The sequence below is a fragment of the Rana temporaria genome, chromosome 2, assembly GCF_905171775.1.
Source record: "Rana temporaria chromosome 2, aRanTem1.1, whole genome shotgun sequence".
Taxonomy (NCBI): domain Eukaryota; kingdom Metazoa; phylum Chordata; class Amphibia; order Anura; family Ranidae; genus Rana; species Rana temporaria.
The window spans coordinates 211,441,431-211,467,499 of record NC_053490.1 but is presented as its reverse complement, the minus strand read 5'-3'; the positions used below and the strand labels follow the sequence as shown (position 1 = coordinate 211,467,499).

General features: G+C 42.8%; 1 protein-coding gene across 2 annotated transcripts in view; it reads left to right on the top strand.

The window, feature by feature from the left end:
- REV1 (REV1 DNA directed polymerase) overlaps positions 1-23,870 on the top strand; it is a 79,154-nt gene extending 55,284 nt beyond the window's left edge. The window contains exons 15-23 of one of the 2 annotated variants that reach the window (XM_040336364.1): positions 5,405-5,507; positions 6,043-6,205; positions 6,842-7,041; positions 8,765-8,989; positions 9,285-9,399; positions 10,451-10,668; positions 13,251-13,398; positions 17,961-18,063; positions 23,465-23,870. In XM_040336364.1, coding sequence (XP_040192298.1) covers positions 5,405-5,507; positions 6,043-6,205; positions 6,842-7,041; positions 8,765-8,989; positions 9,285-9,399; positions 10,451-10,668; positions 13,251-13,398; positions 17,961-18,063; positions 23,465-23,576 — 1,387 coding nt within the window. In that variant the 3' untranslated portion in view covers positions 23,577-23,870. Of the gene's footprint in view, positions 1-5,404; positions 5,508-6,042; positions 6,206-6,841; positions 7,042-8,764; positions 8,990-9,284; positions 9,400-10,450; positions 10,669-13,250; positions 13,399-14,740; positions 14,822-17,960; positions 18,064-23,464 lie in introns of those variants that run through there. The other variant, XM_040336365.1, reaches the window with a different exon arrangement.
- The last annotated feature ends 2,199 nt before the right edge of the window (positions 23,871-26,069 follow it).

The following is a 26,069-nucleotide window of genomic DNA, read 5'->3' as shown; positions in this document are numbered from 1 at the left end:
CAGAGCGAAACTGCAATACTTAACATATGCCTGTGGCTGATTGTATAAAGAGTCTATCCACCGCAAAAAATTAGGGGCAAAACCCCAACGCTGTTGAACGCTTTCCTAATATCCAGAGAAATGAGTTGCAAGGGTATCGTACGAGTTCTAGCTAAGTGTTGTAACGGGATGTCTGATATTATCACTAGCTTGTCGTTGTGGAATAAAACCTACTTGATCTTTATGGAACCACCCTCCAATGATCAGATTAAGTCTAAGTGCCAAGATTTCAGCTAGCAATTTTTATCTAAATTAAGCAGGGAGATTGGTCTATAATTAGTTATAAGTAGGTTGCTGAGATACCGTCAGGGCCAGGGCACTTATGAAGTTTAAGGCCCCTTTCACACGGACGGCTGTTCTGCCGCAGTTAAAAGCATGTTTATGTTTTGCTGGAATTCAAGACTCCAGGCACAGCGGTCAGCTTAATTTGTACAGTGCGATTAGCCGCGGTTGCGTTTAGCCACGGCACGATATTGAACGGGGATCCGACTTGGATCCCTGCCAATACCAAGCACTGTGTCTGGTATGAATCTTGAGGGGGAACTCCACGCCAAATTTCAGATAAACTGGCATGGGTTTCCCCTCCAAGAGCATACCAGGCCCTTGGATCTGCTATGCATTTTAAGGGGAAAAAACGGCGTGGGGTCCCCCCAAAATCCATACCAGACTCGTATCTTAACACGCAGCCCGACCGGTCAGGAAAGGGGGTGGGTACGAGCGAGCGCCCCCCTCCTTAACCGTACCAGGCCGCGCCCCACCCCAAAGCACCCTTTCCCCATGTTGATGAGGACAGGGCCTCTTCCCGACAACCCTGGCCGTTGGTTGTCGGGGTCTCCGGGCGGGGTGCTTATCAGAATCCGGGAGCCCCCTTCAATAAGGGGGCCCCCAGATCCTGGCCCCCCACCCTAGGTGAATGAGTATGGGGTACATGGTACCCCTACCTATTCACCTGGAGGGAAAAAAAAATCAAAAAACACACTACGCAGGTTTTTAAAGTAATTTTATTAGTCAGCACCGGGGGGCGTTCTGCCGGGGGCCCCCGCTTTTTTCTTTTAAGCTCTTTTACGAGTGGGGGGGCACTGGGCTTCTTCGGCGTCTTCTCTGTTGTCTTCTGCTGGGGGTGGGGGGTCCCGGTCTTCACCGTCGTCTGGTTCTCTTCTGCCGGGGGCCCCCCGCTTTCTTCTTTAGCTCTTTTACGAGCAGGGCCCCCCTCGGGCTTCTTCTACGTCTTCTGCCAGGGGGGGGGGGGTTCCTGGTCTTCATCGCCGTCTGGTTCTCTTCTGCCGGGGGCCCCTGCTTTCTTCTTTAGCTCTTTTACGAGTGGGGGGGCCCACTGGCTTCTGTCGCCTTTGTCTTCTCTTCTTCGATGTTGACACGTCGCTTCCTCCCACTGTAATGCCGTGTGCGTGTCTCGCACCGATTTTATATAGGCCTCTTATGACTCCACAGTCCCATCATGCTCCGAGTGGTGACGACATAAGGGGGCGGGGTCACCGGACGATATCCGCCCCCTTATGTCGTCACCACCCGGAGCATGATGGGACTGTGACGTCATAAGAGGCCTATATAAAGCACACGGCATTACAGCGGGAGGAAGCGACGTGTCAACATCAGAGAAGGAGGAGGCAGAAGGCGACAGAAGCCCGGTGCCCCCCGCTCGTAAAAGAGCTAAAGAAGAAAGCTAGATGGCCGTGACAGGCATTATTCAGATATCACCGTCTTCAGCCGCCGATTCTCTGCACGATAAAAACGATCAAAGCAGCAGTTCTGCCGCTTGATCGTTCTTATAGGCAGCGGGAGGGGACACCCTCCCCCGCCGTCATCCGGTGCTACTCCGGGCTCTCCCGTGCCATCGGGGGCCCGTAGAGCGCTGCCTGGGAAGCATAGAGATGACGTGACCAGATGTCACCAGTCATCTCTATGACCGTCGGAGGCCCGGGCGCGACTGTCGGCATGTGATCGGTAAATTTTTTTCCACCAATTTCATGCTTGTAAGCCTGGAGGAGAGATGTGGGGTCTTATTGACCCCACATCTCTCCATATAGAGGACCTGTGACACTGTTACAAGGGAATAAAAATGATAAAAAAAAAAAGTGTAAAAGTAAAATATATATATATATATATTTTTTCCCCTCAGGTGAATGGGTAGGGGTACCCCATACTCATTCACCTAAGGTGGGTAAATGGTAAAGTGTGATGTAAAGCTAGGAAAATTCATCTGTGCTTAGTTTTAGCGGAAGCAGTAAATGCTTGTGGGTAACGGGAACTAAAAAATTTGAGAATTTGGGCACAGTTTGAGCAGCGAAGTGAGTCTCCTGAAGAGCTACCACAGCCCGAAAGGCCTTAACCCTTTTATGAGGGGAGTTTAGGCCCTTAACGTTCAGGGATAAAATGTTTAGGGGGGGCATCTGGGAGTCGGAGGGGGATCAGTGTAAAGGAGCTCCTGGACCATAAGAAACCAACGACCTTGCGAGAAAAAAGGAAAGTAGCAGAAGAGAAAGAAACCAAGGAGAATTTCGAGGGAGGAAAGTCTGTAAGGCAACCATATTACCAAGACCTATATTGTGGTTGGACTCTATTGCCTGACCAAATGGTGCTCAGATGCCCAGGGCAGCCCGCTGGCCTGAGCATGTGGGCACAGAAAGTGGAGGAGCAGTGTCTACTCCTGGCAGCATTCAAGACAAACCGTTTAAAGAAACATATATAGGCATATCAACTTTTTGTAGTTAAAATAGCAAAGACCACCACAATTTACAATGTAACAGTTTAAAACTTAGTTAGATCAGGCCCTATGAACTCAGCCCTAAGGTAGGGATAAGATGGGAGGGTGGAGGGAAGGTCAGGAGGGGAAGGGGGAGGAGGGGGGAATGGTGTAGCAGGCGGGAGGGCAGGGAGATGGGGAGACAAAAAGGGTGATAGAGGGGAAGGGGGTGGGTTAGAAAGAGGACCATAGAGTGCCAGTGAAACTAGGCTTTGAAAAACTTGACCAGCAAATGACACATTAGTAACCTGAATACATCTCTAAAGTGTGCATCTCAAATAGTAATGTTGTTAGCTCCATAAAACAACGTTGTGCATGAAAATAGAATAAAAAGAAAGGAAATTACATATTAACCACTATAGGACTGCCTAACACCGATATACGTCGTCAGAATGGCACGGCTGGGCACAGGCACGTACAGGTACGTCGCCTTTAAGATTCCAGCCGTGACCGCGGGACCCAATCGCCACTGCCGGTGTCCTGCGATTGGTCACAGGAGCTGAAGAACGGGGAGAGGTGTGTGTGTAAACACACCTTCCCCGTTCTTCTCTGTGGCGGTGTCACTGATCGTCTGTTCCCTGTTTATAGGAAACGACGATCAGTGACATCACACGTCCAGCCACGCCCCCCTACAGTAAGAATCACTCCCTTAGGGCACACTTAACCTCTTAGCGCCCCCTAGTGGTTAACCCCTTCACTGCCATTGTCATTTTCACAGTAATCAGTGCATTTTTATAGCACTTTTCGCTGTGAAAATTACAATGGTCCCAAAAATGTGTCCGCCATGATGTCGCAGTCACGAAAAAAATCGCTGATCGCCGCCATTACTAGTAAAAAAAAAAAAAAATTAATAAAAATGCCATAAAACTTCCCCTATTTTGTAGACGTTATAACTTGCGCAAACCAATCAAACGCTTATTGCTTATTTACGCTTATTTACCAAAAATAAGTAGAAGAATACGTATCGGCCTAAACTGAGGGGAAAAAAAAACGTTTTTTTATATATTTTTGGGGGGATATTTTATTATTGCAAAAAGTAAAAAATATTGCATTTTTTTTTTTCAAAAAGCGAAGCAGTGCCGAATCGCAAAAAGGGGCCAGGTGCTTAACCTGCATATTGGTCCAGGTCTTAAGTGGTTAAAGAATAAACGATAAGCAATATACATGACCTGAACCGCTATAACCCAATAGGGTAGTCAAAACTAAGGTTCCTCATGGGAGCACAACCAGGGTAGTTCACAAAGTAATGGAATGTAGTATGGTTCGCTTAACCTGGCGTGAAGGTTGTAGAATCTCTGCTGCCTGAAGCAAATGCCCTTATGGGGGTTCACTTCCGGATAGAAGGCGGACCCGGTTGGGTGCGTTTTCGCGTGGCATTATAAGGGTCTGTGGCCAAACGAGCTGGTGTTCGGGGCAACACGGTCTCAGATACTTGGTCTGGAACTGCCAGTTGTAAGGATTCCAGCAGGTGTTGTAAACTTTCAGATGATGTACAGGAGTGTTGCTGGCCACGCTAAGTGAACTGTAGGGTAAAAGGGAAGAGCCATGTATATTTGAGCTGGTCCCGACGCAAGATTTGGAGCTGAGGCTTCGTAGCTCAGCGTTTTGCCATGGTGAAAGGAGCTAGGGCGGAGAAAAGCTAGTATGCGTGACCTTGAAAGAGTTGAGTGTTTTTGGTGCGAGCAGCAGACAGGATTTGCTCTTTTGTGCGAAAGTAATGTAGTTTGACAATTCTGTCACAAGGTGGGAACTCTGATAGGTGGCGATTAAGGGCTCTATGGATTGTCAAATTTTTAAATTGCTATTGAGGGTGCTAGCTCCTGGAATAAAGCGGTGGTGAAGGAGTTCAGGTCATCAATGGATTCCGGGATGCCATGGAGCCACAGATTGCATCTACCTGAGTGGTTCTCTGCATCTTTAGGCCGGAGAGAAGCATTTTATTTTCCTCATGGGAGCGCCTTATGTTCTTGAGCGTGCTCCTGTAGGGTGAGCTCCATATCATCCACCCTAGTTTCAAGGTCTGCCGTGCGCTGGCCTAGTTCCCTAATCTCACGGGAAAGCCAGCATTGTTTCAATATGACTGAAAAAGTATTTCTGTGACATACCTGACTGCGATATCACAGGAGAGCTGCTGAGAAAACCCGGCGTCTGCCTCTTCCTCCCTGTCCACAAGCCCACATCGGGACGGCGAAGCAGCATGCTGCTGTGCTTCAGCCTTTGCCCACCATCTTGGAGGAGGCGCAGGCTCGTTCCTCCTTGATGGGCTTTGGTTTATTCTTCCTTGGATGGGCAGTCGGGGGGTTCAGTGAGTGATCGCGGGGTGAACGAGCGTGTTGGATTGTTTAGATCAGTGCGGTAACCCGGCAATGCTGCGAGGAGTGTGGAGCTCTAATGGGACACGTTCACCATGTTGAGCCTCGCTCATGCGCCCCTCCAACATGCATATTTTTAAATAAAATATGGTGTTATAAAATCGAGCATCACATATTACTTATTTTTATCTCAGATATTCTATTGGTTGTGTGGTACAATTTGTATTGTGTTGACTTTTTTTAATGGGTAAAAATTAAAAATGTTTTCTTTTGTTTTTTTGTTTTTTTACAGGACAGCAACCCTAGAACAAGCAACAGATAATGCCAAAGTATTTGGAAAAGAAGTTCTAAAAATGTTTAATTTAATGAAGTTGAATGTTTCAGATATGAGAGGGGTAAGTAGATTAAACAACATAATTTCATTTGTTATAATACTGTTTCACATTGCTACAAAAAGCTGGTTTGTTGGCTCAGTTCTTCTATGGCATGGAGAAGTTCCACTGAAAGGTTATGAGCGGCTGTTGCTATTTCTTCACATAAGATAAATCTGAATTTGTGCAGAAGAAACTGAATCTGCAGCGGGACCGCATTGCCCAGGGTTCTGGCACCTTCTAGGCAATGTCGGATTAGAGAAACCTGTAGATTTGTGCTTTGCATTTGGTTTGAGCTGGCAGTAGTTCATATCTGATAGGAGGTTTCATCATGTTGGTTATGCCAATGTCCTTTTTTGGTTCAGAGGATCCTTTTATTTGGGAAGAAGTGCCCAGGTAATACAGAGCAGGGTCTCTAGGTAGCCATGTTTGTCTGCTGCATGCGTGTGCCCCCCCCCCCACCCCAAAAAAAAAAAAAGGATTAAAAAATTTGACATATTTCAAAATGTTTTCTCTTTTACGTGTTATTTTTTTTTTAAATATATATATTTTAAATAAGGTGGGACTTCAGATGCAGCAGTTGGTTCCAGCGCACATATCTAATTTTAGCCCCATGCCACTTAAATCTGGCCTGATGCCAGGAGGCTCCCGCTCACTGATTGACATGTTTCACGATCAGAGAAAAAAGAAGCCAGCTGAAGAACTACCCGCGAATAAGACAGGTAATTTAGTACATAACGTGCTATGTAATAATGTATGTTGTTTATAAAAGGTAAATCCCTTAGGTAAATGCACCCAAGGGTTTCAAAGATTTCTGGCATCTTCTATCTATTTTTTGAAGTTTGGATGGCTTTTGACTGGCTGGTTTAAATGCCATAAAAAAATAGAAAAGTTGGAAACCTCAACGGAGTGAGAGAGATTAGGCACCGCTCCAATACCCACCTAAATTCACCACATACATTAAAATCAACCAAGCCATAGAATTCTTCCTGAGAGAAAAGGAAATATAGATCCTAATTATCCTGAATGTATAAATACAAACCGCCATTATAACAAAACTTAAAGGATAATTGGAGCAGAACACACAGATTGAGAAAACACCTACCCTCCCAACACCCAACATCTAGTATACTTGCCAAAAAGTTTAGCAGTTCGCATTTATACTGAAATCTTCTGGACCTGATTTGTTGAGGTACTGGCAGGATAATTTTGAGCATGTATCTTTAAAAAAAGAAAAATGTAAGCACAATTGGTCATTTTAATATTACCACAAAACGTTTACCTGTTTACAGATATTCTACTAGAAATGTGTCTACGTGGCTATTCTTATATACAACATGTTTTTCATTTTATCTCAGTTATTGTTGCTGCATTGGATGTTCAGATTTCATCAGCATTTGGAACATGTGCTTCCATTACTCCTAATAAGAGTGAAGCTTCCAGCCAAGATCCAAGTACCAGCAAAGCAGCTTCCCCTGTGAAAAAGAATGGCCTGCACACTCCTTTTAGTGTTAAATCAAGAGTAAATTTCACCATTGAAGTTCCATCCCCTTCTCAGGTTGGTGATTTATTTTTTTCTACAAGGCCACTGTTATCTTTCTCAATTTTTTTTTCTCATTGACTTTTTATTTGTGTTATCTATAGTTTGGGTTATATTGGATATGCTATGGTCATTCTTATGTTTCAGTGATTTACATGAAAAAAAAATGGTTTATTTATAATAGCCTGTATTTCTGGAAAAAAAAACACCTGCATGACAATAGCATAATGTGCTAGTATGCAATGCATACTAGCACATTTTGAAATATTTACCTTAGAACGAAGACCCCATGCACGCGGGATAGGGGTGCAACGGATCAAAAAACTCACGGATCGGATCGATCCTCGGATCAGGAGTCACGAATCGGATCATTTTCGGATCAGCAAAAAAAAAAAAAGACAAATCTTGTTACACCCACCAGAGTTTTAGATTTCACAGTTCTTCTCAACACAAAACGGAGCTTATGTGCTTAAATACAGTGTTTGGAAATCCGACGGACTGTTTATTGCTAATGTGACAGAACACCTCTGGTTTTCACATTTAAACAGTCCGTCAGATTTACAAATACTGTATTTAAGCGTATAAGCTCTGTTTTGTGTTGAAATAACTGCATCTCGCAATACTTATATGTGCAGCCAAGTGGAAGTCGCAGCCCCATGTATGAAAGTGGTGTCACCAGTTCCCTACCTTGACCTGAACTATCTCAATCATCAGATCCCTTTAGTGTCATTGATCGGCGGGCTGAGTGTCTAGTGAAAATCCCCCCTACGTGCTCAGTCCATACAGATCCCCCCGATCGCCTCCTCTCTCTTCTCTGGCAAGCAGCAGGACGCCCGGTGCGGCGGCGGCAGCAGCTCCCCGTGTGGATTCCTCAAGGTGCAGCATGGAGCTCATCGCTGGGCTGTTAGGAGTCAATGACATATTGAGCTCAAGTGCCCACAAACTTCCGAGGAGCAGCCTGCATCCCCCGCGCCGGGTGGACCTCAATGGCCGCCGCTTCGATAGCTAGGCCGAAGCCGCGGCCTTTCCTATGGACCAGGAGGCCCGTGGATCGCCGTGTGTCCCGACCCGAAGGTGCTGATCCGTACGGATCAGTTGCACCCCTAGTGACAATACATGATGTGTTCCCACTGTCATATGGCATTCTTGTGCCACAGTGCCTACACACCGTCACGGTTTTATCCACTAACCTCTTTCCTTCATCATTATATTTGACAGGGAAGCCAAAATGCTCCCTTACAGGGGATTTAAATGACGCGGGGCATTCAAGCTCCTCCGTTCGCCATGACCACGCTGTGTGTGGACTGAACATTTTTTTTTTAGAAAACAATCCTCGGATCACGTGTGTGCGGTTCGGATCAATCTTTTTCTGTTCGGATCACGGATCAATGACGATCCGTTGCACCCCTAACGCGGGAGCCCTCTGTTCCGGCAAGGAGCTCTGAAGTTCCAGCACTACACGCCAGACCTTCAGGGCACATGTGTCCCTGACGCCTGCGGCTGCATGCAGGGTGGTTATATCCCAAACGGTGCACGTTTTAAGAGATATTCGTTTTACCTACAGGTAAGCCTTCTTATAGGCTTACCTGTTGGTAAAAATCACCAAGCAGGCAATAAAACTGCTTTTAACAATGGGATAGAATATATAAGGGGTATTATTTTCCTATTGTAACTTTGTGTGGCATGTTAATTTGTATACTTTGACATGTTTTTCTAGTCAATGATGATGCTTCTTTTGCAGATTGACCCATCTGTCTTGGAAGCTCTACCTCCGGATATCAGGGAACAGGTGGAGCAGACATTTGCTTCACAGCATAGGTCATCTACTACCGAGAGCAAGAGAGAGGCCTCAGATGGCTACCGCACTGAGCAGCCAGTGGCAACTGTCCTTTTACAGATTCCACAGTTGTCAGAGCAAGGAGAAGAGGCAGGCATTAATGTCATTGCCTTACCAGCTTTTTCACAGGTGAGGCCTGTCACTCCCAACAGTTAGTAATTTTACTGGACCCTATAGGTTGTTTCAACAGGGAGATAGCTGTGAGATTTGGCAATGCACAAGTATATGTTGCCATGCTTAGATTTAAACACCTTTGAACAGGGTTGTTCTGCCCTTGTCAAAATGTCATACATTTTTGTGTTAATTTCTGTCTAAATACTGTATGTTGGTTCTTAAAAATCTTACCATTGTGTCTTTGCCACACTGTATTTTTTGTATTGGGATTGATTGCATGTATATAAGTTGTGTCGTTTTGTTTTAACAGGTAGATCCAGAAGTGTTTGCTGCTCTGCCCGCTGATCTTCAGGAAGAGTTGAGAGCTGCTTATGGTCAAAGAAACAGGCAGTCAGACGGTAGCATTGGTACAAACTCTTTACTTGGTAAGGCATCGATTATTAAAAGGCAATATTTAAAGATTCTCCTTCCACCAAGTTGGATGCTTAACCCACTGACACTTTTTAATACAAAGTCCTACCTGGCAGCTTTTCTCTGTATTTGATTCCTTTGTGTATTCCTCTACCTTCAATTCACCCTTTCATGTGCAGAAAATGTTTCTTATAGACTACGCATGCTAATCGTATGGGCATTAAATTGGAGATTTTATTAATGTATTTGTAGAGATTTGTAGGCATGATTGATCAGACCTTTTTAGCACTGCTATTCTTAAGACTTTGTGCTTGTATTCACTTATCAGGGCATAAAACAGCATAGCACTACCTTTTATTCAGGTTTGTGTAACACCCCTTCTTTAGTGTCTGCCTTTTGTGATAAGCTGTGCCGCATTCATAATGTATCTGTCTTGCTAGAAATATTTATATCCCATCTCTGTCACTAACCATTAGCTCAGCTAAATAAAGCTGGGTATACATGTATCGAAATTTGGCTAGTTCAGCAGGAACTGGTACGTGTTTACCCTTGTCTGAAGCATCTTCTGTTAAATGGTCCTGCTGTAAAACCAGCATTCGATCAGCTGCTACAGCCAATGGCTGCAGCGCTGATCAGTGTATTCTAACAAGGAGGGGAAGTCCCTGCTGTCACAATACAATAGCGCGGGAGATCCCTACATCCACATCACTGGTGTGGATGTGGAGATCTGTCGGTTATTTTTTGTTTAGCCAAAAACAACCTGTGGGCTATTATTTTAGAGAAGGGAAGTGAACATGTGGTTTGCAGTATTGTGGAAAAACGTTTTAATTTACTTCAGAAATCAAGCATAGACCATGACTGCTTTCTACGGGCAGGTAGAAAGCCTGGGAATATTATGCTGCATTTATGATTGAAGATGTATTTACACAAATAAGGAATAGGCCTGTAAGGCTGATTTTTTTAAAAGACTGCCAGGCGAATCAACTATTTTAGTAAGAGGCTTGAAACATTATAGCACAATTACTGTTTTAAATCATTTTAACCTTGAGGTATTTGTTTTTTCAGTTGCAAAAAATCCTTTACTGCAGTTAAAACGGCCTCCTCTGAAGTCAAAGAAAAAAAGTAGAAAGAAAAATCTAGGAAGTCCTGTAAAGAAGATACAGAGTCCCTTGAAAAATAAGCTCTGTGGTAGCCCAGCTAAAATCTTTGGATATAATTTGAGTCCACAGAAACTTAAAGATGGGACCCTAAAACAAGAAGCCATACCTACTGGGCAATCTCAGGTAACCCAGACAATGAGCTTGCATCTAAGTGCATTTTGCCTTCCTTAAGGCTCATTTACACTTGCTTTGGCTTCAACACATATTAAAGTGCCTACCTCTTCAACATGCTTATATGATGGGTTTTTGATGCTTCAGTGAGGCTTCGGTGATGCTCTTTTGAAGCTTTGTTGAAGCTTGGCATTGTGTGTGTGTGTGTGTGTGTGTGTGTGTATCTCATACCTGCAATTTCTCCAAAACAAAGTGAAGCTAAAGCTGAATTAAAGCCTCTCAAAAGCTTTAGGTGATTCAAGCAAGCTGTGCCATAGACTTCAATGAGGGCTTTGAAGACGCTTTGAAGCACCACTAAAGCTACATGGGTATGCTTTAAGAGCATATTAAATAAGGGTTTCGGTGCATCCCAGTGGGAAATACATTTAAAATGGCTAATAAAAGTCCTAGGTGGCTTAACTCCAATGTAAGAATGCACATAAAAGCAAAGGAGAAGGCCTTCAAAAAATACAAGGCTGAGGGATCATCATCAGCATCCCAACTTTATAAAGAATACAACAAGAAATGTAATGGTGCAATCAGGACGGCTAAGATAGAACACAAAAGGCACATAGCGGAGGAGAGTAATTCAAATCCCAAGAAATTCTTTAAGTACATAAATAGTAAGAAGAGGAGGTCAGATCATATTGGTCCCATAAAGAATGATGAAGGGAATCTGGTTACTAAGGATGGAGAGATGGCGAAGGTATTGAATTAATTATTCATGGTCTTCATGAGGGAATGGGGGGGGGGGGGCTTCAGTAACCAAAACGGCAATGTTTATTTTCGTGACACATCACAGGAAGCACCCTCATGGCTAACAGAGGACAGAATTAGAAATAGACTTGAAAAACTTAACATTAAGTCACCACAACCAGATGGCTTGCAACCGAGGGTCCTTAAAGACCTCGGTCAAGTAATTGCCAGACCATTGTTTTCTAATTTTTACAAACAGTCTACTGATTAAAATGGTACCAGCTGATTGGAAAAAAGCCAATGTAGCACCAATATTTTAAAAAGGGCCAAGATATTGGAATTACAGACCAGTTAGCCTAACATCAATAGTATGCAAGATCTTGGAGGAGATAAGGGGCTATATACAAGATTTTAGTAATGACAGCGCTATCATAAGCAGTAATCGCCATGGATTCATAAAGAATCGTTCTTGCCGAACCAATCTATTAACCTTCTATGTTGAGGTGAGCTGCCATCTAGATAAAGGAAGTCCTGAAGTCGTGATGTATCTGGATTTTGCAAAAGCATTTGCTACAGTTCCCCATAAACGTTTACTGTACAAAGTAAGGTCTGTTGGCATGGACCATAGGGTGAGTAGATGGATTGAAAACTGGCTGCAGGGGCAGATTTAGAGGGTGGTGATAAATAGGGAGTACTCGGAATGGTCCGGGTAGAAAGGGGGGTCCCCCGGGGTTCTGTCCTGGGACCAATCCTATTTAATTTATTCATAAACAACCTGGAGGATGGAATAAACCGCTCAATCTGTGTTTGCGGACATGCGCATTAAGTCCCCAGCTGTGCAGCGGGCGCATACAGGTACAGCGATTTGCCTGAGCTAGTCGGCAAGTGGTTAATCAGAGATGCAGCCAAGAGGCCGATGGTAACTCTGGAGGCGCTGCAGAAATGATGTGCCACTTTGTGTTGGTCTATTACATAAAATCCCAATAAAATACATTTATGTTTTTGGTTGTAACATGACCAAATGTGGAAAATTTCAAGGGGTATGAATACTTTTTCAAGGCATTGTATATTTAGTGTAATTGCATCCCATTTTTCTAATGTCCGGTTTCCTGTGACAGTCATTGCAGTCATTTAACCCTTGAGGAGTTGCAGGTAGTAATGGAGCCCAAGGTACACAACAGTCCTAATCTTCTGGGTACAGCAGGAGACACCTGTACTTGGCACAGTGGTGACAACATATTTGATAGCTGGTGGAAAACCTCTATATTGGAGTGTTTTGAAAATGGCAGCATTAAAGTACATGTAAACTCTGACTGAATTACATTTAGATTTCTCTATGCACTCTTTAAAAACTTGCCTTTTTTTTTTACCTTTTTTTTACATCCTTTGTTGCATCTCTGTGTTATTCTCCTGCAGCCTCTTTGCAGCCACTTTCTGAACACACCCTCCAGCAAAAGCTGCATGGCTTTTGTCAAGGCGGGTTTCCTAATGGTAACAATGAATTATGCCTTGGTAATATGTGTTGAAACTGCCACTTGTAGTCAGCATCAGCAGCCAATATGACTGGGTGACAGTGCAGGAGGGACAGAGCCTTGTCACCCTCTAATAGGACTTTTAAGGTAGTATAGCCAGATATTATTTTAATCTGCATATTTAAAAATATTGAAAATTACATTTGAAACCATATTAACATGTTAACGCTTGTAAGCATCTGCTTCGTGTTGTAAGTTTAGAAGAGTCATGTACTTGCAGAACTCATTGTCAATTCCCCCAATGTGTGTCTTTGCTTTTTTTGGCCTTGCAACACCTTTCATTTGCAGAAATTTAAGCATCAACATATTTTTTATTTTATTTTTTAGGTTGAATTATGTCCCACGACTTCAAATGCCCAAGGATCCCTGACAGAAGGATGCAATCCCCACAGAGCAAAAGCACCAAACTTGGCTGGTGCCATTGAGTTCAATGATGTGAAAACCCTGCTAAAAGAGTGGATAACTACAATTGCTGGTATATGCTGCCAAATCTAAAAAAATATATATACAGTGAGGGATAAGAAAGTATTTGATCCCCTGCTCATTTTGTACATTTGTTCACTGACAAATAAATGATCAGTCTATAATTTTAATAGTAGGTTTATTTTAACAATAAGAGGCAGAATAACAACAAAAAATATCCAGAAGAACGCATTTAAAAAAAAAGTTATAAATTAATTTGCATTTTATTGAGTGAAGTAAGTATTTGACCCCTTCTCAAAACATGGCTTGTTGGAAATCAGAGGTCAGACGTGAATGAGTGAAATTCGTTTTTGATCCCCTATCAATCAGCAAGATTTTCTTCTATACAGGTAACTAGCTGAAACTAGGAGTGCTCCTATTCTCAGCTTGTTACCTGTATAAAAGACACCTGTCCACAGAAGCAATCCATCAGATTCCAGTCTCTCCATCATGGCCAAGACCAAAGAGCTGTCCAAGGATGTCGAGGACAAGATTATAGACCTACAGGAGGCTGGAATGGGCTACAAGACCCTCGCCAAGCAGCTTGGTGAGAGGGTGACAACAGTTGGTGCTATTTTCCGCAAATGAAAGAAACACCAAATAACTGTCAATCTCCCTCAGTCTGGGGCTCCATGCAAGATCTCAGCTTGTGGAGTTTCAATGATCATGGGAATGGTGAGGAATCAGCCCAGAACTACACAGGAGAATCTTGTCAATTATCTCAAGGCAGCTGGGACCATAGTCACCAAGAAAATAATTGGTAACAAACTACACTGTGAAGGACAGAAATCCTGCAGTGCCTGCAAGGCCCCCCTGCTCAAGAAAGCACATATACAAGCCAGTCTGAAGTTTGCTAATGAGCATCTGAATGATTCAGAGAACTGGGTGAAAGTGTTGTGGACAGATGAGACCAAAATCAAGCTCTTTGGCATCAACTCAACTTGCTTGCCTATGGCCCATTGAACACCATCCTCGCCGTCAAACATGGAGGTGGAAACATTATTCTTTGGGGGGGGGGGGGGTTCTGCTAAGGGGACAACCATAAAACTTTTGCGTTTTTCTGGATTTTTTGGTTGTTGTTGTTCTGTCTCTCACTGTTAAAATAAAATAAACCTACCATTAAAATTATAGACTGATCATTTCTTTGTCGGTGGGCAAACATACAAAATCACAAGGGGATCAAATACTTTTTTCTCCTCACTGATTTTTTGTGTTGGTGTGGAATGAACATGTAGGTTATTGTTATTAGATGAAATAATGCAGCAATAACACCCGATTCATTAATCTACTGCAGAACACATAGCTTGTGAATGTTGTACGCTTACATTGTTTAATAATTTATTCTATTTACTTAGGATCAGGGAAAGGAAAAAAAATCTATAGAACACTGGTATAGGACACCTGCATACATAAGGACCAGATTTTATGGCCACGCGGTAGGCAAGCAACAACATTCACACACTGACTCTTCTTACTTATGCTCCTAGAAATCTGAGCAATCTTCCATGCTACTTTCATTCTAATATATGTAAATCGTTTTCACACTGTCTCATTGGCATACCTATGTATTGGAGAAATGGAACTTTGGCACCTGTTTTTGTAAGTGGATTTCCTTTCTCCACTCGTCTCCCTCAGCATGTTTAAGGTACACTGGATATAAATATTCTCCATTCCCAATATCACAAGTTACCAGATGAGGGATCTTGCTATCCCTCCTTATTTTTACACTAGCTATGGAACCTCTAGCACAATTAATTAGAAATAATCCCAATATTTAGGCATAGACTTGGCAGACACACATTACAAGCTAAGCAACTTTGTGGACAACACACTACTACTCCTCATCACAAACCCCATTCCTACTATACCCGTTATTCCAGAAACCCTCAAGGAGTTTAGTAAAGGTCTCAGGCCTGCAAATCAAGAAAACTCAGTAACTCTAAAACACTTGTTTTCTCCCAGACTTCAATGCAAATCTTTTAAAGCAGTAATTTGATTTAAACTTGTAATCATTCAAACCCCCCCCCCCCGCCATCTGGGAGTCTTCCCGACTGCTTTCCATGACATCCTGTATACTGCAAACTACCCAACACTAATAAAAATATGGAACTGCTTACAGCCTGGAGACACTTCAAATTGTCTTGATTTGACTGTATAACTGTTCTCAAAATAACACTTCTAAACTTCAATACCCCTTTAGGGTCTACCCAAATTCCGCTCCCATCCTCCGAATCCTAAGAAGGGTGATCAATAAATTGATCTGGTATAATAAGAAACCAAGACTCCCTAATGCCACAATATACCCACCAAAATCTCTGGAGGCCTGGGAGTTCCTCATATCTCCTAAATATTACCTGTACCCTCTTTGTGCTGATAACCTGCTTTGGTTATTACCTAAAGATAATCAAGACATCCCATCACAGCCAACTCTCTAAAAATTTGGGATTACCTCAAATATATGGGAAACCTTATGCCTCCGTTCCCTTCCCCATTTACCACTACAATACATTTTTTACCTATCCCTACCCATTCTGTAATCTATCTTTCACCCCCAGGCCTCATGAATCTGCCAAGTTTCAGAAACTTTTTTTCCCCAAATATAAACCTTTTACATAAACGGTGCATTGGGTCTGGAACTAAAAGCCTTAATATCCTCCAGGGGAAATTTAATCTCCTCCACACTGAACTCCTTCCATATCAACTTTACTAGTAATTTCAATTCCTTATTCACTGCTTTGAATCCAAATGTTTGATGCAGAAATTGTATTTCTCTTGTACTTCTTCTAATCCTAAAATCTATTGCGCTACCTACCTACCAACGCTTCCAAATGGAACAGGAGCTGGGTATATCACTTGAGGTGGAAAACTGGACCTAAATGGCACTTAAAAAAATTGTCTATCCTAAGGTATACATCCTTGGGCCAGATTATAACTTGCTATCCAGATAGTCCAAACATGCATAGCCAAATTTTCCCCAAACTAATCGTGACAATACACAAAGGGATGTAATGAGAAAGCATCTTCCAATGCATATGGTAGACATGCCCAGTGGTGAGCAACCTATGGTCTGACACACACATTAAATGTTGAACATTGCCTCGCAAAATTGTCCTAACCAAGACCCAGTTACTCAAAAGGTCAGAGACATCCGATTCAACACAAGCCTACACACATATTATTTTTGAATTAGAAATCTGAATTTTTACTGCAACTAGACAGACCAGAAAAAAAGACATAGAAATCTGTGTCATAGACATAGAAATCCAGCATTTCCAAAGATGTGCAAAGATAAGATTACCACAATACCGAATGACAGAATGGCAAGCAGACTCCTCAGACATATGTAATAGCCCACACTGTTCCACTGGCCACAGACCAAGACTCCTGACCCTCTAAACCAGTGGTTCTCAACCTTCTAGTGCCGTGACCCCTTGATAAAATTTCCCAAGTTGTGGGGACCCCTAACAGTAAAATTATTTTCATAGCATGAGTTGAAAGCACCCAAGGCAAGACAAATAATTTGCGCCCCTAACCTGCGGACATTTAGCCCTCCCTGAGTGCCTTCCACTCGTACTTATGGTACATTTTAGGATGTACCACCCTTCTTCTTTGTTCTCCTTTCTTTCCCTTTCATCTCTCTCTATCCTAATTCCTTGTTTATTTCCCCCATCTTTCCCTCTAACTGTCTTTCTTGCTCTCTATTTTTTTCCTTTCTCTCCCTTTTTCTTTGTTCCTCCCCCTCTTATCATCTCCCTTCCTGGGAGAACCGTGTGGGCTTCAGGAACAGCCCAGGATCTGGTGACCCCTGGCAAATCATCATTTGACCCCTGAGGGGGTCCCGACGCCCAGGTTGAGAACCACTGCTCTACACCGACACCCATCCCTTTTCTATTATCTGTACTCTCTCTTTCCCTTTCTCGATAACCAACAAATGTCAGCCAGACAAAGATATGGAATGAATTTGTGTTTTTTATGTTATGTCATTATTCCCACACCTTTAGTCTAGTGTTAATTCAGCCATCAAATTGGAGGAACACATTCTAGCTCCGGGTTTCAAACTGCAAAGTGTCTTAGATGTGCCTTTGTTTCACACTTCATCATTACCTAGTGCCTCAGGATCCAATGAGTGGCTCCACGAATGTCAGGACTGACAGTTCTACATTTGGTTAGGCGTCCCTCAGTGCCACTTAATTCATTTACATTTCTGGCATATACATGTAGACAAAGTGCAGTGCAAGAATAAGAATAAGGGACACTTGCCTGCAAGGGTGTTCTTACAATGAAAGAATATCTCTTTTCCTCTGTCAGCACCTCAATAAAAGCCTGCCTAGGGGATGATGTGTAGCCAGAGGGCTCTTGGGATATGTAGTAGCCTATGAAATTCAAAGATTTGGAGGAGCTCTGCAAAGAGGAATATTCCTCTGCAGTAAAAATAAGTACATTTTCTAATGAGCTGTGCTTTTATGGGGGTAGTTAGAGCTGTATTTTCTAATAACTGGAACTTTGAATCTGAAGTGTTATTGTCACTAACTGAAATTATGGCTTCAATCTCTCCTTTTTTCCTTTCTTCTGCAGATCCTATGGAAGAAGATATATTACAAGTGGTGACATATTGCACTGATCTAATAGAAGAAAAAGACTTGGAGAAACTAGATTTGGTCATGAAATACATGAAAAGGTACCTTTTGTCTCTTATTTAAATAGCGTACGCCAAGCTGGGTAATGTGGCAGTTGTGATCACAAATGTAGAACTAGAATGTTAGTAAAACAGGATATGTGACTTTGTTGACATGATTCATTAATACCCACTACGAGCCTTCAACAACTTAAGTCCGCTGTATATTCTCTACAGTATGCTGTACGCTTATTTATCATCTTATTAAATTATTATTTGAGTAACTCCTTTTCTTAGGAAAAAAAAAACCCAATCCCATCTGGGCCTTCTATGTACATTGCAAGGATTTTAAAGAGGAAATAAACTTTCATCACCAAATTGCACTTATAGGTAAGCCTATAATAAGGCTTACCTATAGGTGGTGTAAATAGGTGGTGTAAATGTCTCCTAAACTGCATCTTAACTACTTGCCGACCTGCCGCCGTCGTTTTACGGCGGCAGGTTGGCTCCCCTGCGCGAGAGCCCGTAGCTCTACGTCGGCTCTCTCGCAGGCCACTAGGGGCGCTCGCCCCCGACTCCCGTCGCGTGCCCCAGCTGGCACAATCGCCGTCGGGCACACGCGATCGCTCGTTACAGAACGGGGACCGGGAGCTGTGTGTGTAAACACACAGCTCCCGATCCTGTCAAGAAGGAAAATGCTGATCTTCTGTTCATACATTGATCGGTCATTTCCCCTAGTGAGACCACCCCCCCTACAGTTAGAACACACCCAGGGACATACTTAACCCCTTCCCCGCCCCCATGTGTTAACCCCTTCACTGCCAGTGGCATTTTTATCGTAATCCAATGCATTTTTATAGAACTGATCGCTATAAAAATGCCAATGGTCCCAAAAATGTGTCAAAAGTGTCCGAAGTGTCCGCCATAATGTCGTAGTACCGAAAAAAAAACGCTGATCGCCGCCATTACTAGGAAAAAAAAATATTAATAAAAATGCCATAAAAATACTCCCTATTTTGTAAACGCTATAACTTTTGCGCAAACCAATCAATAAACACTTATTGCATTTTTTTTGTTTTTTTTTACCAAAAATATGTAGAAGAATACGTTTCGGCCTAAACTGAGGAAAAAAATGTTTTTTTATATATTTTTGGGGGATATTTATTATAGCAAAAAGTAAAAAATATTCATTTTTTTCAAAATTGTCGCTCTATTTTTGTTTATAGCGCAAAAACTAAAAACCGCAGAGGTGATCAAATACCACCAAAAGAAAGCTCTATTTGTGGGGAAAAAATGACGCCAATTTTGTTTGGGAGCCACGTCGCACGACCGCGCAATTGTCAGTTAAAGCGACGCAGTGCCGAATCGCAAAAAGGGGCCTGTTCTTTGACCAGCAATATGGTCCGGGGGTTAAGAGATATTTACTGTACATGCTTCCAGTGACATCACTGGCACATGCACTCTGAAGGAATGGTCACCTGTGCCGTGACCGATGGCTCCCGCGCACTGGAGTGGCGTCATCGCGGCTCCGGCCAGTCCCCATTTTAGAATGGGGTGCCTTGGGATTTTTTGTTCACGAAAGTGGAGTTACCCTTTAAAGTGGTTCTAAAGGGTCTAAGTTTTTGTGTGTGTGTGTATATGTGTGTGTATGTATGTATGTGTGTATGTATGTAATGTGTATATATATATATATATATATATATATATATATATATATATATATATATATATATAATTTTACCTTCATGCACTCTATGCAGCAACCCCCCCAATACTTACCTGAGCCCCATCGCGATCCAGTGAAGTGCACTAGAGCCTCGGGTCTCTGGGACTCTCCTTCCTCATTGGCTGAAACAGAAGCGGGAGCCATTGGCCACGGCTCTGTGTGGGAATGGACACACAGAGCAGCGGCTCGATAGCAAGTCAGCTTGGGTGTGCCCTCATTGCAGGGTACACTTGGCTGGAAGTAGGGGACAGAAGCTCTGGCGGGGGGCCTGAGAAGAAGAGGATGGGGGTCACTGCACAGAGCAGGCAAGTATAACATGTTAGTAAAGACATTTAAAAAACAAAAAAACAATTACAGTAAAACCTTGGATTGCGAGCATAATTCATTCCGGAAGCATGCTTGTAATCCAAAGCACTCTTATATCAAAGCAAATTTCCCCATTAGAAATAATGGAAAATCAAATGATTCATTTTACCACCATTTATTCATAGGTCCTTCAGTTTATAGTCCATATAAAAAGATTATAGCAATGTGATAGGTTGTGTAACCATAAAATGTCCATCCACAAATGGAAGCTTCCACAAAAGGATTAGAAGCAAAATCCAGCAGGAGCTACAGAGTATAAAAGAGAAGAGAGGCGCCTCTAAGTGTAGCAATATGTTTACATTTAATGAAGGTACAACATTTAGCAACTAGCATGGCACATCTAAGTATGCAGGCATCTGGAGTAAAGCTGTCCACATAGACCGTCCTCCCCACTGCCAGCCTGCAATCGTGATCGTAAAGACTACCCTGCAGTAGAGCGATCTGAAAGTGAGGCTTAAAGCGGTTGTAAACCGCATATATAATTTTTTTATTTTTTTTTTACCTGCAAGGCAAAATGCATAATCAGCTAGTATGCACCGCATAATAGCTGATTATGAAATACTTACCTCAAAACGAGGTGAACAACACTTACCTGGTTCACGCCGAGCGAGATGTCATCTTGCTCCGGCGTGTCTTCCGGGTATCGCCGCTCCAGCGCTGTGATTGGCTGGAGCGGCGCCGCTCCAGCGCTGTGATTGGCTGGAGCGGCGATGACGTACAGGTGACCGTACAGGTTTAGGAGATATTCTTTTAACCTACAGGTAAGCATTGTTATAGGCTTACCTGTAGGTAAAAGTGCAAATTTAAGGTTTGCAACCGCTTTAAAGCGCTCGTGGAGTGCAGCATGGAAGGGATGACATCAACGGCAGTGAGGAGGATGGTTTATGTGGACATCGTCACCCCGGATGCCTGCATACTTAGATGTGCCTCTTTTAATCATCAACTATGTGAGTTGCTAAATGTTGTACCTTCATTAAATGTAACCATATTGCTACACACTTATGGCGCGTACACACGGTTTTTCCAGCGAAAAAAACTCAGACGGAATTCCGCTCAAGCTGTCACACACACACGAACACACCAAATTCCCACCGTCAAAAACGCAGTGACATACAACACTACGACGAGCCTAGAAAAATTAAGTTCAATGCTTCCGAGCATCATGTGTCGAATTGTTTCCGAGCATGCATGTTTTTTTCTCCGTCGGAATTCCATACAGACGAATAGAATTTCCGATGGAAAGAGAACATGTTCTCTTTTTTTTCCCAACGGAAAAAAATTCTAATTCCGTTGGAAAAAGTCCGATGGGGCATACACATGGTCGGAATATCCAATGAAAAAAATCCGTCTGACCTTTTTCCATCGGAAATTCCAACCGTGTGTACGTGGCATTAGAGGCGCTTCTCTCCATTGTGAAATGATGGTACTCGTATATCAAGACATTGCTTGTATATCAAGTCAAAATTAATTAAAAAATGTTGCTTGTCTTGCAAAACGCTCTCAAACCAAGGTTTTACTGTACTTTAAAGGATGTAAATCCAAAATGTCATATCCCTGATATGTGCATGCTTTACCATGTACTTGTATGGTAAAGTATCCTGTTCTCTTTGTATTGCTTCTTCCTTTGTGTGAAATCCCTGGTGTTCCTGCCAGTCCCTCTGCTTTCCTATTATAAACTGACCACATTAGGCATGAGAGCACAGAGTGGTCTGTTCTCTAGCTATGCTGGGAACTCAGCCGCCTCCTCCATCTAACAGACTTGTTCTGACACCCCCTGCACAGCCATTTACTGGCCAGACCGGTGTACTGCCCCTTCTCTCTGCCCCTAGCTCCTGTGCAGTATAGTAATGTTTTTATATCTATACATAAGATATTTTGCCTTTTTTTATTTATTTTTTAACCTGAAAGGGTTGCTTTACAAGGTAAGGGTTTACATATACTTTAGGAATAAAGATGAGGCTTGTTTGAGTAGAGACGACTAACATTACATTTTATAGTTATGGGTTGTATGAGGTCCAAGGTATTTTGTTAGGAAGCCAAACTTATACTGAGAAAGGGGACACAGTGGACCTAGACTACAAGAATTAAGGAGGCAATTCACCCCAGTAAAGGTTTCAGCTGTTGGTAGGAATATTTCCCCACAATAAATATCTGGATATGGGTGTTAAACAGTGGGAAAACAAGCAAGGCTGGCTTTATGCGATACCATCAGGCCCGTCGCTACAGGACAGGCAAAACAAACAATTGCTTGGGGCCCCGAGCTGGCCTGGGGCCCTTAATTTCCCCTTCCCAGGCTGTAGCGTGGCCGAGCTCCTCGTCCTCCTGGAGTACTGTCAGTCCGGCCGGGTACCGTGCGTGGTACAGGAGATTCAGTTTCCTGTTCCCGGCCAGACTGACAGGAAGTGCACACTGAGTGCTCACTTCCTTTCAGTCCGGCTGGGAACACAGGAAACTGAATCTCCTGTACCGGACGGTGCCCGGGCACTATCTGATAGGGGACCCATAATGACAGAACACCGGACTGACATGAGGAAGAGGCGCTTGGCCATGCTACAGCGGCAGCCTACAGGGAAGAAGGGGAGGTGAGAATAGAAAAACTTAGGGAGGGGGGAGGAGTAAGAACATGGGTGTAAAAAATGAGTGTAGCGCTTAAATGTAGGCTTTGCCTGCGGGGGGGTGCGTGCTTGGGGGGGGGCCCCCATTTTTCTTGGGGCCCCCAAATTCCATGTGTGCTGCAAGCACAGGGAACAATGTGAATCCAGCGTCATTTTATTTTGAGGGCCTTCCTAATCCATCCCCTTCAAATTACATCTACTCAGTAGACTCTTTCCACTAAACAGTTGTGTAGTGGGAAGAGTCCGTTTTCAGTTTTAGCACTTGCCTCAAGTTGTATGTTCATGGGTGCCAGCCCAACTTCAGGTAGAGCTATTTGTACGGTTTTAGATTCTTTAATTCTAACATTGTGCATGTCATTGTAATTTTTATTTCTTTAGGAGCTCCCTTTAAACCCTACTGCTATATAGTGGGACCCACACTTCAGACTTCCCACCACTTCAGAACAGTTCATCATGCAGGCCTCTCCCTCTAATTCCCTCCAGTAAAAATGTTGCTGCTGTGCTTTGTGATCAGCATAGCACAAACTGGTGTCATGAATAGACATTGCTCCGATGCAGCACCATTCCTGCTGTATAGTAGCAGCACTCGGTGGAGCTTAGAGAGTTCTTTAAAGGGGGGGGGGAAATAAAAAAAATACACTTGTAATATGAAAAAAATTGTACAATAGCTGTGCACAGTATTGGGCTTTAACTGCTCACGCAGACACCAAGGATCCTGAGCGTGTCACTTATGCTACCATAATGTTTTTCACTTTAGGTTAATGCAGCAGTCTGTGGAGTCTGTTTGGAATATGGCATTTGACTTTATTCTGGACAATGTCCAGGTGGTTTTACATCAGACCTATGGAAGCACATTGAAAGTTGTTTGATCCTCATCCTTGGCAGAGGAACCTGGAATCCCTTGCCTACCTGTACCATAAGTGCTTGTGAAGTATTTGCAAAACGCATGATTTTAAAGCTTCAATCATTTTACATTTCTTTTCATAAATAATTTTTGTACATTTTCTTTCTCAAGTGCCAAATTTGTCAGTATTGCATGTAAATATTTGTGTTCCAGATTCTTTTATTGTAGTATAGAAACTTTGAAAAATGTTTGTTTATAAGAGTTTTATGGATTTTTACAGTGAAGTGTTCACAGTTGTTTAATAAAGAAATAACTGACATTGCTGGTGGTTTTCAGTTATTCTAAAATGAAATAAATAATTTGTGTTTTAATAATCTTCTGTAAAACATTAGTAGCTATTACAAGGCTGGTGCAGATGTACTGCTTTATTTAAAAATGATAAAATCTGTTTTTCCATAAGCAAAAGAAAAAATAAATCTTGCATGGCTGTAGTAAAATAATCAGCCAAGAGGGCAGATGAGCTGGTCACACCCAACAGAGCAAAGGAAGACGGCAAGGATGGGATAGATTCTGGAAGCAGAAGACGGCAGGATTACAGGCTGCCGACACTGGCTGCATCAGTAGGTGTTCTGAAAGCGGCACCGGAGCAGATGGTATAGTGTGAGCTAGAATCAGACATGTTGCAATTGCGTAGCAGCAGGAAATGTTTCGTAACACTGTATAGCAGGAAAGCACTAGTGATGGACGAACATCTCACAGGATGGGTCGCGAACGCTTCACAAATGTCCGCAAACCGCAAGTTCGCGGCGGGCCCCATTGACTTTAATGGTAGGCGAATATTAAAAACCTGCAGGTCATATTTGCAGCCACAAAATACTTACTAGCTGTGCACAAATAGTCCCACAACATGGACACTGACCTACCAGAAGTATTAAGTGAAAAACCGGATACATAAGTAAGTGCCGGCCATTACAAGCCCCAAAAATTAGCTGACAGGCGTTCACCTGACAGCAAACAAGTTTGTATTCTGTGGCTGGTGGTACATTAGGCATTCACCGAATACAGAGGTAAGTGTCGGCCATTACAGGCCCCAAAAATTAGCCCACGGCCACAGGCGTTCTCCTGCACATGCGCGTGGGAGTCACAGCCAGGGCACACAGCTCTTAAGTAATGGCCCAGTAGACCATGATGTCACTGGTTCCAACCAAGTGAATATCTCTTAACCACTTGCCGACCGCTGCACACACATATACATCGGCAAATGGGCGTACCTGTATGTCCCTTTGTTCGGTGACACTGAGAGGCAGAACGGGGAGATGCCTATGCAAACAAGGCATTTCCCTGTTCTGCCTAGTGACATGGTCATTGGGAGCAGTGATCGCTGTCATGTCAGTGGTAGCCCATCCCCCCCACAGTTAGAATCACTCCCTAGGACACACTTAACCCCTTGATTGCCCCCTAATGTTTAACCCCTTTCCTGCCAGTGTCATTTACACAGTAATTGGTGCATTTTTATAGCACTGATCGCTGTATTAATGGCAATGGTCCCAAAATGGTGTCAAGTGTCCGATGTGTCCACCATAATGTCGCAGTCCCGATAAAAATCGCAGTTCGCTGCCATTACTAGTAAAAAAATTAAAAGTAAATAAAAATGCCATAAATCTATCCCCTATTTTATAGACGCTATAACTTTTGCGCAAACCAATCAATATACGGTTATTGCAATTTTTTTTTTTTTTACTAAAAATGTGTAGAACACATATTGGCCTAAACTGAGGAAAACGTTTTTTTATATATTTTTCGGGGATATTTATTATAGCAAAAAGTAAAAAATATAGTTTTCTTTTCAAAATTGTCGCTCTTTTTTTGTTTATAGCGCAAAAAATAAAAAGTGCAGAGGTGATCAAATACCAGCAAAAGAAAGCTCTATTTGTGGGGAAAAAAAGACATTTTTTTTTTTGGCGTACAGCATCGCACGACCGCGCAATTGTCAGCTAAAAAGACGCAGTGGCGAATCGCAAAAAAATGCTCTGGTCAGGAAGGGGGTAAATTCTTCAAGGGCTGAAGTGATTAAACGGTGCAGATTTAGGAGATATTAATTTAACCTACAAGTAAGCTTACCTGTAGGTAAAGATCAAACTAGTGTGCTTATATTGAAAGCAGAGATTACATGTAATTGAGATTAAACTAAACCGAGTGAGCATTTTGCAGAGTTGTTTTGTTTATTGGATAGCGGTAGTAGCCCACAGAACACTTTCATTTGTTTCCTGGAATTGCTTTTTAATTGAATGCATTCGTTTATTTTTTTTAATTTTTTTTTTCGTTTATAATGTAAGGCCTGTAATAATCATTTCTGGCAGTAGATATATAGTGGCGGTTGAACGTATCTGACGAGATATAAAGATTTGGGAAGTGATCGTTGCAGTGTATGTACATAAATGGAGGCGCTCTGGAGAGGAGTCTGTGTGTAGCATCGGGTATGAATGGGGTGCATTTGATTTAAATCACTAGTAAAAAG